Raw genomic sequence first — 16,465 nt, forward strand, 5'->3', positions numbered from 1 at the left:
GTGAAGCCAAAGGCTGCCCAATTATTCCCTTTAACTCGCCTAAAATGCTTTCTTTCCTCAGTGGCACTTCTTTTTATGGATTTCTACAATCTGAAAAGAAAAGCAGCAAATGTATTTTCCTTGATGCAGACTCACATTACACCTTGAAATCCTCAATAAAAAATATGTTCAACAAAATAAATGTTAACAAGAGCACAAAGAAAAGAACAGTGTATGGAGAAAAAACGTCAAGGACATCATGACAAGAATTTTATTTTCTTTTTTTCCGTTTGAAATTACATTTTTCATTAAATTAAAGTGTTTTTATTCCTTTACAACATACATTAAGCTGTGAATCAGATGTTAAGGAGGTGGAGAGAACAGGGCAAAAAACGTGTAACGTCACAATATTTTACAATCTCACAAAGGTCGCGCCGTGTGTGAGAGAGGGATGGCGGAGAGACGACAAGGCGCACACACACACACACACACACACACACAGCAGAGAACCTCACTTGTCACTGCACACGTACACATTCGCAACTGGATCTTAAACGAGATTCAACCATTTACACAGAATGTGCACATTAGAACTGATTCTATAGTCACATTCTCCGTGCGACCACTATTAACGTTTTTTGACTTGATGGTTTGTGTCAGGGCGGCACAGGAACCTGCAATGTTGTAGCATGCTGCATTCAGGAAAACTGGGAAACATCTGACAAGGGACAGACGCACTTAAAGATTCAAAAGCATTTAGCTGTATTAATTAGGCTACAGATTGCAATTTAACAGCCAATCCATCCATCTATTTTCTATAGTGAATGTTGGGCCACATTTTTATCCAAATTCCCAGCAGCCTTGAATGCAGCATGACCAATCCTCAGTGCTATTTTTCTCAAGCGAGTTGTGGTTTGAGACAAAGTTGGCTTTACTCCATTGACAAATGAAATAAAACAAATGTTTAATAAAACGTTCACCTATCTACACATACAACACTAAAAATAGTGCTTTGTTGATTTAAGTGTTGGAGGGAGTGTCCTCAAAAACAAACATTAGTTAACGCTCAACTACAAACTTGCCTTACAAAAAAGGGCCAATTATTTATATTAGTTCATGTTTTTTAATTGTCTTCACAGGAACCAGCCTGTTTAATGCGAAGCGAGGAGCCAAGAAGCGCCTTTCGGTGTCACTTCCAGCTGAGCTCGGGTTGCTAACGCTATGCTAACCGCTAGCGGCAAACTCGCGTAGCAAAAGTTTCAGTCAATCGGTCGTGCCGCTGCGATCTTTTGACCACCACAAGTAGAAACAAACTTGGAAATTGTAAAAAAAAAAAAAAAAAAAAAAACCCCGCAAAAAACACTCAACAATGACGACGTCTCGGTGGACACACAACAGAAAAGCTCATTCATGGCACAATTAACAACAAATGTGTGCGTCTTCATGTGTGTATTCGTGTACATGTGTAGGGGAGCAGAATTACAACAGTAACACCTACATTCTTTAATTGTGTTTTTATCAAATCAGGGAAACATCATGGTGTAAGAAAAAACAAAATAAAAACACTACAAGTTAACAGCTATCGAAGAAAACATTTTCACTACTTTAGGGTGTAAGGCACAAATTTACATGTGGGGAAGGGTTTAAAAAAGGTTTTCGCTCACTGGTGGCGTTCATTTATACGACGTGGCCAATCGGGAGCGACGTTACTGACTCACACACACGCGAAAAACACAGTACTGATTGGAGGAGTGAAAAGGGGAAATACTCCTTTGAAACTAGAATGGTCTGTGACAGTAGAAGTCCATTGTGGCGTACTGTAAATAAATATCTTCCCCTTCTCACCTTAACTCATTAAGAAAAAAAATCTACTGGCTCCAGTTTTATGACTTTAAATATGTGTTGTTGTTGTTTTTTGTTTTTAAAACACACTTGATTAATTCATATTAAAAAGATCTCTGTGCCCTCTCTCTTTTTTGAGCCTAAAAAGTCTTCTTGTTTCTCTTCAAGAGCACTTCATAAAAAATAAATACAACAAGCTTTTAGTATTAACAGTCAAGTGTTGTTCAGTGAATCGGGAGGATTCTCCTAGCCCAGGCCAGTCCAGGCGGCGACTTGATTGCGGTAACACTTGGAGGCTTTTCACAGTATTCCAACAGGCAGCTTTTCAGTCTCCGGGTTCGCCGGCCTTTAAGGTACTGTACACCCAAAACAACCCAAACACCCACCCACCCGCTCCCTCCTTGCCCGCCTGAATCCACGCTGTCCTTGTAGAGATCAAGAAAGCCCCCACTTCCTCATGCTACACAGATCAAATCATCGGAGTCTTCTTTTGTCTCAGTTCCCCCGGTTGGGTGGTATTTACACATTTGTATAAAAGAAAGTGTTTTCTTAAAAAAACCGTGTTGCGTTACCAACTGTACTGTACACTTAAACAAAGAACTGATCACATAGTTTCGTGTCTTTCTTTTGGAAGCGTTCATTCACTCAAGGACCTCCATCAGACTATGTGCAGGCGTCGCTGGACTTCACCTTTGTGGAGAGCGACACGACGGACGGTTTGGGAGGGACGTCAGGCTTGAGGTGTTTGACGACGCCGCGGGGCAGCGAACCGTAGGAGCTCATGCCGGGCTGCCGTGACAGAGATATGCCCTGCGCTGTCATTTGTATGGAGTCCACCCGCTGGGGCGCAGGGGGCGGCGTCTCCACACGGTTGAAGCTCTGGTGTCTCGCCAAATGGGAGGAGTTGGACGAGTTGGTGTTGTGCTTCTTGAGGCCGGATGAGCCCGAGGCGGATGACGACGAGCCTTTCCGGAGGCCGTAGACGGACGAGTGGACCTCCAGGCGTTTGCCCATCTGCGGGACAGCCGGTGGGACAGTGAGCGAAGCCTCTCGTTGGGGTACGCGGGGCGGCAGCACCCCGTCCGGATTCACCATGGTGAGGTTGTGGTGGGGGTTCTTGATGGTCTTGTACTCCAGCGTGGCGCCCTGGTCATCCATGAGGCCCATGCCGAGTTCGCTGGGGTGCGGCTGCTCCACATACTCATGCTGGTAGGACTGTTGCAGTTGAGGAGGGAGTTGGTGCTGGTGCTGTGGCAGAGGCAACACCACGACGCTGGGGATGTGACCCGGGGAAGCCCTCAGGGGCAGGTCCGAGATGACGGGGGAGCCTAAGGGCGCCATGTCCTTGGTGCAAGCATTGATGAGGTTCTGGTTGCGCTCCCATTCGCGGCTCCCCCGGCTGGGCTTTCGACGCGGCTGCATGGGGGTGGATTCAGGCGTCGGCAGTGCGGTGAGGTCCAGGTGGTGCTGGTCGGCTTTGATGAGCATCTTCCCGTTGGCTGTCAGTCGCCCGTTATGCATCAAAGGCGAGAGTATGGCTTCTGGTCGTCCATCTTTGGCCTGCGTCTCAAAAAGACCCGTCAGTTTGGTCACGCTGTTCATGGAGCCCCGGCGCGAGTGAAGGTGAAGGTGGTGGTTGTCCTTGTCCTTGCGCCCAGGCAAGTCCAAGTCTCGCCGCCGGTGGTCGCACACGCAGTAGACGATGATGCCGGAAAAGATGGCGCCCATGGCGAACGCCAGGATAACGGCGATGGCCAACAGGGTGACGGGAACCAGCTGGTCGCGACCCTTCTGGTAGCTCTCACGGATCACACCTGCAAAGAGAGCATTTTGCCACACTGAGATCCAACTGGAACGCAGAGAACCGATGGACGCAAGAAACATGAACTGATTACGTGAATAACTACAGCCCTTTGAGACTTGTGAAAAAGAGCTACTGCGAAAAACAAATTTGACTTGACATTTTCTATACCACTTATCTTCAGTAGGTTCATGGTAAACCGACACCTATCTCAGCTGATATTGGGTGAGAGCCTGAGTACACCCTGAACAAGCAGGATTTGAACCCTCAACCTCAGAACTGTGAGGAACATGTGCAAACCACTAGGTCAACCTGGATGTCCAATTTGAAAAAATCTGGCCTGATGAAATTACAAGAAATTGTACACATTTTACAGCCAGTTAAAGCTAGGATTAATTAAATGTAATTGTTGGTTCTGAGTGGTTCTGTCTATATTTCACCTTCAGAGCTAGTATCAGAGTACGAGCAGGCAGGGCACCACCTGTGTAGCCCCGGTCACACTGCTTGTAAAAGGAAGCGTTTTTCCGTGTCACTGCTCTCTGCAAATGCCACTGACACAGAATGGAAATTGACACTTTTCTGGCTTCAGAGGTAGTATCAAATCTCAGAGATGTTCCTCCATCTGTGTGGAAGGATATTCTGTAGTGTACGGGATGTGAAGTTCAACACCTGACACTCACTTCTCACACCCTGTTGTGTTGAAAGCAATTGTTGTTGTCCAATATATAATTTGAGCGTGACACTAGACACTCGTGCTGGGGAAGTACACACGGTTGTAAGATTATCCAGCATTTTCTATGCTTCTGTGTAAAAACCAAAGGTCGATAAATGCTGGAAACGGCAATTTTCCGGGATCACCTGTGTAAGCCAGACCTGTACCTGTAAGGTGAAACCCATGCTGCAGCAGAAAGGTGTGGTCTATATGTGAAAAAAGAAGTTACTGCATTCTTATCCATGGTCTCTCCTCGAGAGATTAGTGTGGATGTTGGCATAGCAACAGTCTTATCAGAATGGGATGGAATGTTTTTATTAAAAGAAGAGGACTGAAGACTTCTCTTAATGGAAATGATTTGTACATTATTCTTCAGATTAAGGAATGGTGTAGGGATGGGCATAATACACCTTATTTAATTCATTGATTGTTGTTGGAATTGATTTATGATTCATTATTTCTTGAAGCAATTTGGATAAAAATGCGTGAAATACTTGTTTACTTGTTGATTGAGTCACAATTAGTTTGCTGTCTAACGAAGACTAACACCATGACATCAGTTATGGGAAGTTGAGCCACAACCACTCAGACCTCAGACTCATATTACGGCACATACAATTCCTCCAGGCAGCTTTATTCGAATTAATACAACACTAGCACGGAAGCAGAGTCGTTCTCACATCCTTATGGCCTGCCGCATACCAAGCAATGTCGCCAAACGCAACTGAAATGGACCATCACGAAAAGAAATTACAGTTGGTGACTCACACCACCACACCAAGCGATTGAGCACCGCACATTGTTGTAAAATACAATACTGTATTCTGTATACACGCATATTGCTGGGACTCATGCTATTTTTATTGGCTGTTACAAATACAAATTTGCACCTGTGTTTTTCAACTATTCAAATTGCAGCCAAATTAGTGGCTGGAGGTCGGCCGGTCATGAAAACTAGTTGCCGAACCTCACACACTGCGCGATACTTCAATCGGGTTCGGCCTGAGACATATGGACAATAAATTCAATGAATCTGCCCATATTGGCAAAGGTGCATAGGCTAGCAAAGTTAGCACAGCAGCATTTTTTTTTACACTATCCTAGCTCACGGTACAACAAAACAACACCACAGCTGGTAACGGGTAGATAAAACGCATACAATGGCTACTACCACATGGGAATAATAAACAAGTAACATTAACAATAAACACATCATTCTTCACAGCTATTTACAAACTGTTGCTAGGAATGCTGAGAAATCTAGCATCAATTTCCCTCGACACTACAATATTTAGTTCCACCAAACTGAGCAAATATAACAACAATTTATTCATTAAGTATTCATTTTCCCCATCATCGGCAGACAAATAAATGGCAACTACAGCGTTCCTAGAAAAAACAAAAAATAATTGTACTACCCGTCCCCCCCAAAGGAAGAAAAATGATAGTGAATTAGAAAAATAAAAAGATTAGCGGTTTCATATCAAACAGGCAAATGAAAAATGGTTTATCCTAGCATGAGTAAACACCTTCTCAAATTGCTTTCAGCAGCCACATTCATTATTCCCTTTCAAATCTAATCTCAGGGTGTTTTGTTGAAGCTGATTCACATTTGGAATCCCTGATAAAAGAAAAATAACATCTGCCAAAATGAAAACTGATATGAATGGGAATAAAGAAGGCTGAAATGTACCAGAAGCCTTTTTTTCTTCTTCTTGGATGCAAAGGGCTGACATTTCATAAAGCTGCGAACCAATCTGATCAGTCTGAGACAATTCATTAAGAAAAAAGATGATTGGATGCCAAAGCCAACGAGCTGTGTCATCACACACAAGGGGCCAGTGGAAAGCAGATATGAAGTAGTCCAACAGGCTTTGTGATACACAATGGTGGGAAGTAATAAAATAAAAATACTTGATTACTGATTTCAAGGTATCTGTACTTGAGTATTGATTTTTCTAGCGACTTCTGAGTTTTACACAAGCTTCTGGCCTTCAAAAATAGCCATCTAATCTGAAAACACACACAAGCAAGGTGTATTTTTTCCGTTGCGACCATGAGCTAATTTAATGGAGCCACGCCTACTAGCAGACTGCCTATCATGGCATCGTTCGATGTTGCATTTCTTAACCCTGCCAAACCAAACATCTCATGTAAAACGTCCAAAATAATTTCAGAAAACGACAAGTGCCGTACGCATTTTACTAGCTAGCCTTGTCATTTCGTTTAAAGCCAATCGTGAGCCCAGGCTTGCGTCCTCAAGCATGTCTGCGTCCACGATTTCTTGTTAACTTGCTGCTAATATTGTTTCGATTATGCTTGAAAGTGAGCGTAAGATATGACAACTTTCAACTCTATTGCCTATGGCTGACGTCATTGAAACTCATTAGTGTGATTAGTGTTGGTGGTCAGGGCTGCAGATTTTACAAAGAATTATTTTCTTGGAGCTTTCTGGTTTTGCAATGAAATTACATCACAAACCTCTTTGAGAGAGTTTTTTCAATAAAAGTTGGATTTTTCTTTTCACACTAGCCTCTTGATTGATTAATTTATATGAACTTGGAATACCCTCAATACGATGTTTTCACTTTAACCTTAAAACCAGAAATATAACAAAATAATTTTCATTCATTCACAAAAAATGGCGATGTCTACTGTTGCGTTTGAGCTCTTAATTTACAGGTGTAGAATATGGTTACAAAAAGAAAGAAAAAAAAGTTCATCTATTTCAGCAGTTGAATTAAAAAAGTGAAACTCATAAACAGTATTACACGGGAAAAATGTTTTCAATTTCTACCTAATTTCCGTATTAAAAATCGATTTGATTGTTTCTTACGTAATATTCAGAATTTGGGGTTTCGTTAGCTGTAATCATCCAAATGAGGAAAAATAAAATTACAAAATATTTCATCTTTTTGTGTCTAGAGGATCTGTAGGTGTCTGAGTTATCGCTTTTTGAAATAAGTCTTTTCACGCTGCATTCAGTTGCTTAAAGACCCTCAGCAGTCAGATTTATAGTGCGTTCACACATGACCTGTGTTGCACACGTGTCATTTAACATTGCCATGCAAGTGGGTTCTGTCACACACACACACACGCACACGCACACACACAAACACTCCCTATCCACACTGAATGCTCTGGTGTGTGAGTATAGCGTGACTCTTTTATAGGAGTGCTCCCTTTTTTGCACAGTAAAATGGCTTTCAGAAGAAAAAAAGGTTCCCTGAAAGTTGACATGTTAAAACACGGCCCGAAATAGAAAGAGACAGACTGATTCTGTGACACTGGACTAGACTAGAAAGGAAAACGAACTTAAAGCAACAGTTAGGAACAATTGCTTGTGTTACACTCATATTATAACCTCATATCATGGCTCAATGAATGATGATTTGAGTATGTTGCAAAGCAAACTGCACCGATGCTAGAGCGGGGTCCTAGCTGGTCCACCCAATAGAGGAAGTTAGCTACAAAATAAAGTCAGTAAAAAGAAATACAAGACTGCTTCTTAAAAAAAAGTAAAACAACTGTGACATGACAACTGAAGTGATATTTTACTTCTTTTTACCCGATGTACTGCATCGCCCCGGGTTTCTGCGTTGCGGCGGGAGCGCGACGAGGGGGGTCGAGAAACTCGCTGCTCACCGGCTGGCCCGTAGCCGCAACTCACGTGGCGGCGGCCTCCGACGCTGCCCGAGCGGATTTCATCGCTCATTTTGCAGCACACAAATTGCAGTCATTGTGTAGTATCGAAACATTTTTTTTCGAGTCCTAGTAAGACTGCAGATGTACAGTATTGGCATTGGTATTAGTGAATCCTTGATGATGATGATTATTTGTAAGATAGTCCCACCCACATTTTCAATTTGTATTTTCCCATCAGATTTGGTTCTATTTGGAACACTGACGTGTCCAAATATGGCACTTTGCTCAATAAAGGCTTCCAATGTGTAAAATGCATGAAACCCCATTCTCACTGAATATCATTATAATATTAACAAATAGCCGTTTTTGTGGTTTGCTTCATTTCATTGTTAAACAAGTTTTCAAAATATAAGCCAGCAGGGCCCCAGCTATGGTGCCGTCCGTACCTGGGATCCATCAGCAAACACGCTTGGAGAACATCTTGGGTGTCTCCTGAGCAAGACACCACATAGACTTCCAGACAGCAGGATAATCATTCATAATTTTAGAACTGAAATCCAGACTCTCCTTAAGGAACATCCACAATCCACTTTCGCTGCTCTCAGTCCAGAAACAGGACCCCGGGCCTGGTTTCCTAAGTGAAATAAAGTGCTGGCCGGCGATACAATGGGAAATCTATAAGGATGTGACGGTGAACACGTACTTCACTTCTGTTTTTAATGGGGGTGACGGTGACGGGTGGCTTAACTAAACATTTTCAAGGGGTTTGCCAGACAAAAGCGTGGACCTGAGGAGACAGCGTGAGGGGTGTTATCTAAGGTGGAGAACAAAGCCGACCGTTGTCCCCGACGACTCTACGCTAACATCTGCTTCCCACCTCAGTCGCTGACATGCCAAGATGACAGAAGTACTTTCTCTGGATCTTGGATCGTTTTCTAGTTCCTCCTACTTGTGAACTTTGGGATCATCTTCTGCAGAGGATACAGAGAGGTCCTATCCCAAACTTCAAACTGTGCTTAGTTTCAGCACCCTGTGAGGAAAGTGGCAGCTAATGGGGGCTTTGTTCAGATGCTATTTGTTAGCTACATAGCATGAATGCTGCCAGAGCAGCAGTTTTATCAGAACATGACAATGCTTTGTCATGTTTGTCTTTGTCAACATAGTAGTAGTAGTCATGTCTTCATGAAAAGAAGAGCATTAAAGACTTGTCTTGTAAAAGCGCGATAGTGTGTGTCAAACACACACATTCACGCTGCTATTTTTCTTTTTCTTTCAAATATGAACTAATTTTGAATTCGATTCCAGCAACACATTCCCAAAAAGCGGGGACAGGGGCATTTTAGCACTGTACCATTACATGCCATTTTTAATATTTAGTTTTTGATTGTATTCTTTCTATTTATTTAGAATGTTTAAGCAGTAAAATGTATATATTAGTTTTTAAGGATTTAATTATATCCTTCTCATTGTTATTATGTTCGATTTTTTTATCATAAAGGGAGAGCGTGCCCGGCTTTTCCCACACAGTTTATATCAGTTACTTATTAGCTAAAATACAATGTTTCTTATACAAATAAAGGAAATAGGCAAATCATTTCCTATGCTCAAAATGTTTGCTAAATGTGAATGGATTCATTTCTCTTTGTTCCCATTTTTCCTGACATGGAAGCCAACGTTCACTCCAGGAATTTGGAGGTCAGAGGGCAATGACTCAATCTGGTTGAACGTTTAATTGAAGAAGGCCAACTGTGGCGCTTTGTTGTGGTTTGGGGGAGGCTAATGCCCTGTTTAACCTACACTGCATGTCTCTTCCTGTCTGAGTCTTTTTTTTTTTTTTTTTGGTCTAAAAACAAAATCCTTTCATTCTCTTTGTGCACTTCCATGGATCACACGACACTTCCTGAGATGGAAAAACTTTGAAGACCTCCGGCTTGCATTTGACAAACTGTTTCCCGTCATCAAAGAGAAATCACAGAGGACACGGGAGCTGATTGAAATGCCGCTTCTTTGGAATCTTGACAAACTTTTCAAAACTGAAGCGGGGTACACACAGACACATACACACATATAGATTTTTAACATCTTACATTATTATAATCTGAGGAAAAACGAGGAAAAAAAACACTGAGTGCGTTCTTACTGCTCTTATAGTGTGTTATGTACTTGAGATGAACAACATCTCCACAGACAATTATGAGTTTCCTCCCCCAAACCAGAAGTCTGATGTAGTACTAAGACTGGCAGTTGAGACACATCATGGTGCCACCGGGCATTCCGACTGCCAGGAAAGAGAAGTAGCTAGGCGAACTGTTAGCTAATCTGGTAACCGGATTGCAGGTGCAAGCTCTTCTCCTTGTCATTTTGATTGTGGTGAATGACACAATATACCAGGGGTCCATCCATTCATCCATTTTCTGTACCGCTTATCCTCACTAGTCAGCAACCTTAAATATTTAAACCATTTCGTCTCACAGAAAAGACCAGATCCACAAAACCCTTTTTGCATGCTACATTATCATTTTCTTTTACTTGTATGCTAGGTATATATATATATAAAACTATAGTGTGTTGAATTTATGACATCAATGATCTGCTACGGAGAAAACAAAACATTATTTCTGCATCAACAAAAACATTTTTGAAATTTGAAAAAGAAAGATGCTGAGTTGAAGGGTTACTTTCAAATGAAATACTAATATTTTTTAAATTAAAAGCCAAAGTTAAATGATCTGCCTGCTGCAAACCAGAAATACATCACAGCTACTGTAGCTTTAAGTCGCTTCATAATTGGCTACCGTTTCATTTCACTTGACGATCACTGAGTCAGTGGCTCGGCCGAAAGCGGTCTTGACCACAGGTTAATCACTCAGGATAATATTTTGCAGACTTCTGTCAATCGAGCCTTTGCTGCTTTTGACTGGAAGGGAAGAAAAATTCTCAAATTCAGCCCGATTATTGGTATGTGTGTATCCCACCCAATATTAGATGATCCATACACTAATTTACGAATATTGAACAGGTATAAAATTTATGATCGCGGACAAGACATCCAATAATCGGGCCTTTGCTGGCTTCGATCGGAGTGAGGCAAAAATACTCAAGTTCAGCCCGGTTGTCGGTATAACCGTTTTCCAAATAGATCAGGGAGGTCAAATTACTTCTAAACTCACCTCAGGATAATTGGTCAGGAAAATATTTCAGAGACAACAATAGTAATAATAAGTAGTAATAACTGGACCTTTCCTGTTTGATAGAAATGGTGGGAAAACTCTCACATTTGGCCCGTAACTTTAACCTGAAAAATATCTCTCTGAAATCCAAAGACTGCTTCAGTTTTTATTTATTAACAAGGTTTACACCGCAACAGCAGCAGGCCTTCTTCATCCAGCCTGTTTAGTCGATTTAGATTTCACGTGCCCTCCAGATTCAGCATCCCCACATTCCACACATATCTCGAAAGCCTCTGATATAAATTCCTCACAGTCAAACCAGCCCTGGCTACTTGTAAAAGCGCGATAGTGGGTGTCAAACACACACATTCACGCTGCTACTTTTATCCCGTCAGGCGCTGCTCCGGCTGACTTAAGCCACAGAGCTTGTCTTTGTGTCGACGATGGGAAAATGCTCAAAGGCGGAGAAACATCCCAGAGTTGATGGGGACGCCACAAACCTCTTAACACTAGAAATTCTCAGACATTGTCGGGGGAACAAAAATGAATACAGATCCTTATCAACCCTCAAAGTGTCGACACAACAGTGGACCGTGACGCCCTAAAGAAAGATCCGCTTATAAAAAAAGGACCATTAGAATTGAAAGGCTGACAGACGTTCCTATTTAAAGTAACAGTATCAAATAATGATTTTGTTTTTGCTTGAGGGCTCCCCTCACAAAAAAGTTAAAGTTATGACTTTAGTCTTTTACTGTATATACCGTACTCGGTTTACTCTTCTGTTTTCAATCTGTCTTATTAAACATAGTTGTGTAGCACATGTTGCATAAGCATATTCAATATTTTTTAGAATAAAGTCTTTTATAAGTGATTACAATAAACATGAATGGACGAACTGTTCGTGAATGAAGAGGCCCTCGCAGTAGGGTTGATATTAAGAATGAAAGACAAAATAAAGACGGTAAAGACTGCTGAGGCAATTATAATTAAAGGCCTGATCTTTTGATTGTGCAGCTCTGCTATTAACATCAGTGCACTAACCTATGCGCATCCGTACCTGATCGTGTTGTATTCAGCACTCATGAAGTACCACAGTTTCTATTAGTATTTTCGTTGTTGATGTTAGGATGTGCTGCACATAACCATTTGCCCAGTTGCAAACAACCTCTTAATGTAAATGTTAAGAATACATTGATTGTTTTCCCTTGTATGTCTGCTACGTGTATGCCACGTATGAACTTTTGTCCCTGCTGGTGATGTGTTCTCATGACTGTGATACATATCAGCTGTCTTAACTCGTGAATTACAGTACTAAAAGCCTTTGTCTGAGACAGAAGGCGTAAGCATAACATACAAAATGGTAATGTGAACTGTGAGAATTAGCTAGCGTGAAGAGAACAATGAGCTAATCAGAGGAGGAAATTGCTGTTTGCGTCAGTGGCGGAAGTGCGTAACATCGGGAAAACATCAAGTCCTCTGTTTCTGCTATGAGTCACAATAAGCCGCCAATTATTCACCTGCTGCGCCACACACACACACACGCGCACACACACACGCGCGCGCACAAACACACTAATCACTTCCAATGTACGAGCAACGATTGCAGTGTAATGCTAACAGGAATAGAAAGAGCTGGACTACCTACAGCAGTGCTTCTCAAACTTTGTCGCCCTAAGACATTTTCCTTTTGTTGTGAAGTCACAACCCCCTTTTATTGAACAATAAAGAAAACTCAATTGTTTAAAAATAAGCCTTTGAAAACATATGTACAGTGAAGCCCCGTTTCATGTGGAGGATATGTTCCAAACCCACTTGCAATGAATACAAATCTGCAATATAGAGAAACCATATGACCAATAGACCCTATTTATTTATTGGTTACCCCTCCCACACGCTTCAAACACATTATTAAACACTTTGTAGATGTATTTGAACACACACACACACAAATTGAAAGCTTAAAATGGATAGAAAATACTGTCCATATTGTGGCGTCTGAGTACATACATGTGCATTTAAGAGGCGGGGCCTATTGGGGTGGCGTGTGACCTCGGTGAGTCTGCATGTGAGTGTCTGTCCAACCATCTGTCCAGTAGTGATGCTTACTTTGTCAATTAAAGATCATTTTTAGAATCAATCTGTGGTTTGCACTTTGCAGGAAGTTAACGCAGCGAGCATGCTGGATCATAAGAAGGTCTGACACCATTCGGGGTCCTTCATCGCTGCTAACCTTCCAAATTGACATCCGCCGCAACGATGCCGAAATGTTCCCTCGGCCGGCTTCCGCAGAAGTGGAAAATGAATAAGACATCACATCTCAACGTGAGCAAGGTCATACTCTCGCCAGCAGCTGTCAGCAAGCTGCATTTACTGTCAAGTCCTGATGTTTTAATGAATAACTGTAATGTTCATCAAAAGGCTAAGTTGTATTAGCAATATGCTGTCTTGTCTGATTATGTACAGTTTACGACCCTCAGATAAGACTGTAGGCACATTTTAAATACTTTATGGTTGGCATCTTGATGAGCATGGAGGCAATTAAAATCAATTCACCGTTTCTCAACGTGTTTAACCATTCAAATTTCAAGATAAAAAATAAATACAGATAGAAAAATCCTACTTTTGGAAGAATTGGCCCAATTTACCTCTATCATATAATTCATATTTTTTCACCTTTCAAAGTGTCACATTCTACATTTCTTCAATTTATGCTACGGCATTTCAGTTTGGCGTTCTCTTCAGCATTCACACACAATTTCCAAGGAATTGCAATTTCTAGTTGCTGAATGCAGGGCAAATTTCGAGTGTTTTCTGAAGCTCTGTAAAAGATGCTGTAATATCATCATAATCACATCCCATTATTCCAAACAAATCAAGTTGGATTCCTCAGTTGTCTAGCGAAACTAATTTGTTATGCCTTCCTGATTGTATTTCTGAAATTGCAATTGCGCAGAGAAGTAGTAGTTCTTGTACTGTCGAGGCGATACGGAGGCTCTGGTTTCTACTAGAATGCCGTGGTTTAAGACGAACATTGTGTCTTCCACCAGACATCCTTCAATTATCTCAATAGGGACGAAGGGGTGGGGGTGGGGTATCCTTGGTTCGCAATTGAGTTCCGTTCCTACGGCAGCAATGTAAGCCAAATTTGTAAGTTGGAATGCGCCGGCACAATAGAGTCATAAAAACATTTCTAGGGCATAAATATAGAACAATTGCATAAAAAAACAGCAAGTACTGTACAGACAATAGTAAGTGAGAGTGCCTTCTTGTGCCATGTGACGACATATTCCTACGCCACGCTAACCTACACTAATACAGTAGTAAAGCCATAATTACAGTAAATATCCTGTAGGGAAAACACTTCTAGCCCATATATAAAACAATCAGTGAACAACAATATAATATATACAACAACAATATAATATATACAATATATGAACAACAGTGAGTACAGCGGTAACTGAGTGTGCCTTCTTGCGCTGCGTGACGACGTATTCTTACGCCACTGCGCAAACCAGTTCATTGCGCGCTCTTCGTAACCTTGAAATGCCATAGCTGCAGTCAATAATTGTGTTCAAAACACTTCCTTTATAAAACAATCAAATGAAAAGAGCAAGTGTGGCAGTAACTGAGCATCCTTCTTGTGCTGCGTGACATTGTATTCTTTGGACTTCAATTATTATTAAACATTCTTAGGTAAATGCACTAACAAATAAATCATGAGCATCGTTTATTTTCTGAACCTCGCGCTACCTTTCCGGACCTCAATTTCTTCTTCACTTTTTCATTTGTTGATTCTCTTGTTTGTATTACCTCTCGGCTGTCTTTACCTTTTAGCTCACATCCGTGTGATTCTCCTTGCCTGTTAAATAAATCCTTATCATGCACATTGCTTTTCCTGCACTCTCTTATTTCCCATGTCTCCTGCCCCTGTCGTCTAGCTGCCTCTCTCTTTCACCCGCCGTCCGTCTCCTGTAGATAGCTGCTGTAATGAAGCCATAAATTGGAGCAACGCAGCGGTGGCTACAGGTCGGGCTGGGGAAGGTGGATGTAAGGGGCGAGGAGGAGGGGGGAAGGAGGCTGACAGGAAGAGAGAGGGCAGAAAAAGGAAGAGAGCCCAAAGGGGGTAGGGGGGGGGGGGGGGGGGGGGGGGGGATTCATTTAGACAAGGGAAGAGATATGAGTCTTGTTGAAGAGGAGACAGTCTGCTAGGGGAGGAGCAGGAATGAATGAGGAGGGGGGTGGGATTAGGGGGGAAGGGGATGGTGGTGGGGGTTATCCATAAATTGGTTGAGGAATCACTTGTAAAAAGGTATAGCCTTGGAACATGCCATCCCTGTTGGATGTTGGGAGGGGTCACAGTGGCAGGAGATGGCGAGGTGTTCGGAGCAGGGTGGCGTGGTTCGAGGTGAGAGGGTCATCGGGGCTCGGTGAGTTAGACAGATAGACACACAGACAAAGCTCAAATGTACTGTGAAAAAAAAAGCCACCTCGAGACAGCAAGGGCCCCCCGACTGAAGCGGCCGATAAAGATGCCGCCGGCTCGTTAATACTCCTCACTTCGCGGCGCCTGTTTAATTACTGTGGCGGCTTTGGCCTAATAAGAATATTCATTAGGAGATAAGATCCTGCAACGTCGTCGCCGCAAATGGAAAAAAGAGTTGGGGGATTAATTTCTTTTAAAGCGCCAAATTATCTCAACAATGGCTCCTGATAGGAGCTGATACATTTGACTCTCAAACTTTTTTACCATTTAGATTCTTACACACTCAAATGCCACACTATTAGGGACACCTGCACAATTGATCCATCTGTCCTTTTTCTATAGCGCTTAATTTTAGGATGATGGCAGCTGATTTTGAGATGCTATATGCTCCAGCTCACCCTAAGGAGGACAAGTGAGATAGAACATGGATGGATGGTTTTACTACATCATTAAAGTCAGACTTTTTCCATGCTAATCATTCTCATTTTGGTGCTTGGCTAGAAAAAAATCACATGGTTCTAGTGCCATATATTGAGGCACATGACATCCATTTCTATTCAAGTTACCTACAGGTACATCTCAATAAATTAGAATATGGTAGAAAAGTCCATTTATCTCAGTACTCATACATTATATGGATTCATTAATCAATTACTGCCTAATTTCGACATTAAAAGTCATTTCCATTGTTTCTTGATTGTATGTTACATAATATTCTAGTTTCTAGAGGTGGTGAATTTTGGGTTTTTGTTTGCTCTAAGCTAAATATTTCACTCTGAATGTGTTTCTCTATGAGTTTCACTTTTTGAATTGAACTACCTTACTTAACG

At 41.8% G+C, this 16,465-nt stretch overlaps 1 protein-coding gene across 6 annotated transcripts in view; it reads right to left on the reverse strand.

Moving 5' to 3' along the window:
* Positions 1-236: 236 nt before the first annotated feature.
* Positions 237-16,465, reverse strand: part of sema6a (sema domain, transmembrane domain (TM), and cytoplasmic domain, (semaphorin) 6A) — a 143,053-nt gene continuing 126,824 nt past the window's right edge. For all 6 annotated transcript variants that reach the window (XM_061767679.1, XM_061767678.1, XM_061767683.1 and 3 more), the window contains one exon: positions 237-3,635. In XM_061767679.1, coding sequence (XP_061623663.1) covers positions 2,485-3,635 — 1,151 coding nt within the window. In that variant the 3' untranslated portion in view covers positions 237-2,484. The remainder of the gene's footprint in view (positions 3,636-16,465) is intronic.

The sequence above is a fragment of the Phyllopteryx taeniolatus genome, chromosome 3 (assembly GCF_024500385.1).
Source record: "Phyllopteryx taeniolatus isolate TA_2022b chromosome 3, UOR_Ptae_1.2, whole genome shotgun sequence".
Lineage (NCBI taxonomy): Eukaryota > Metazoa > Chordata > Actinopteri > Syngnathiformes > Syngnathidae > Phyllopteryx > Phyllopteryx taeniolatus.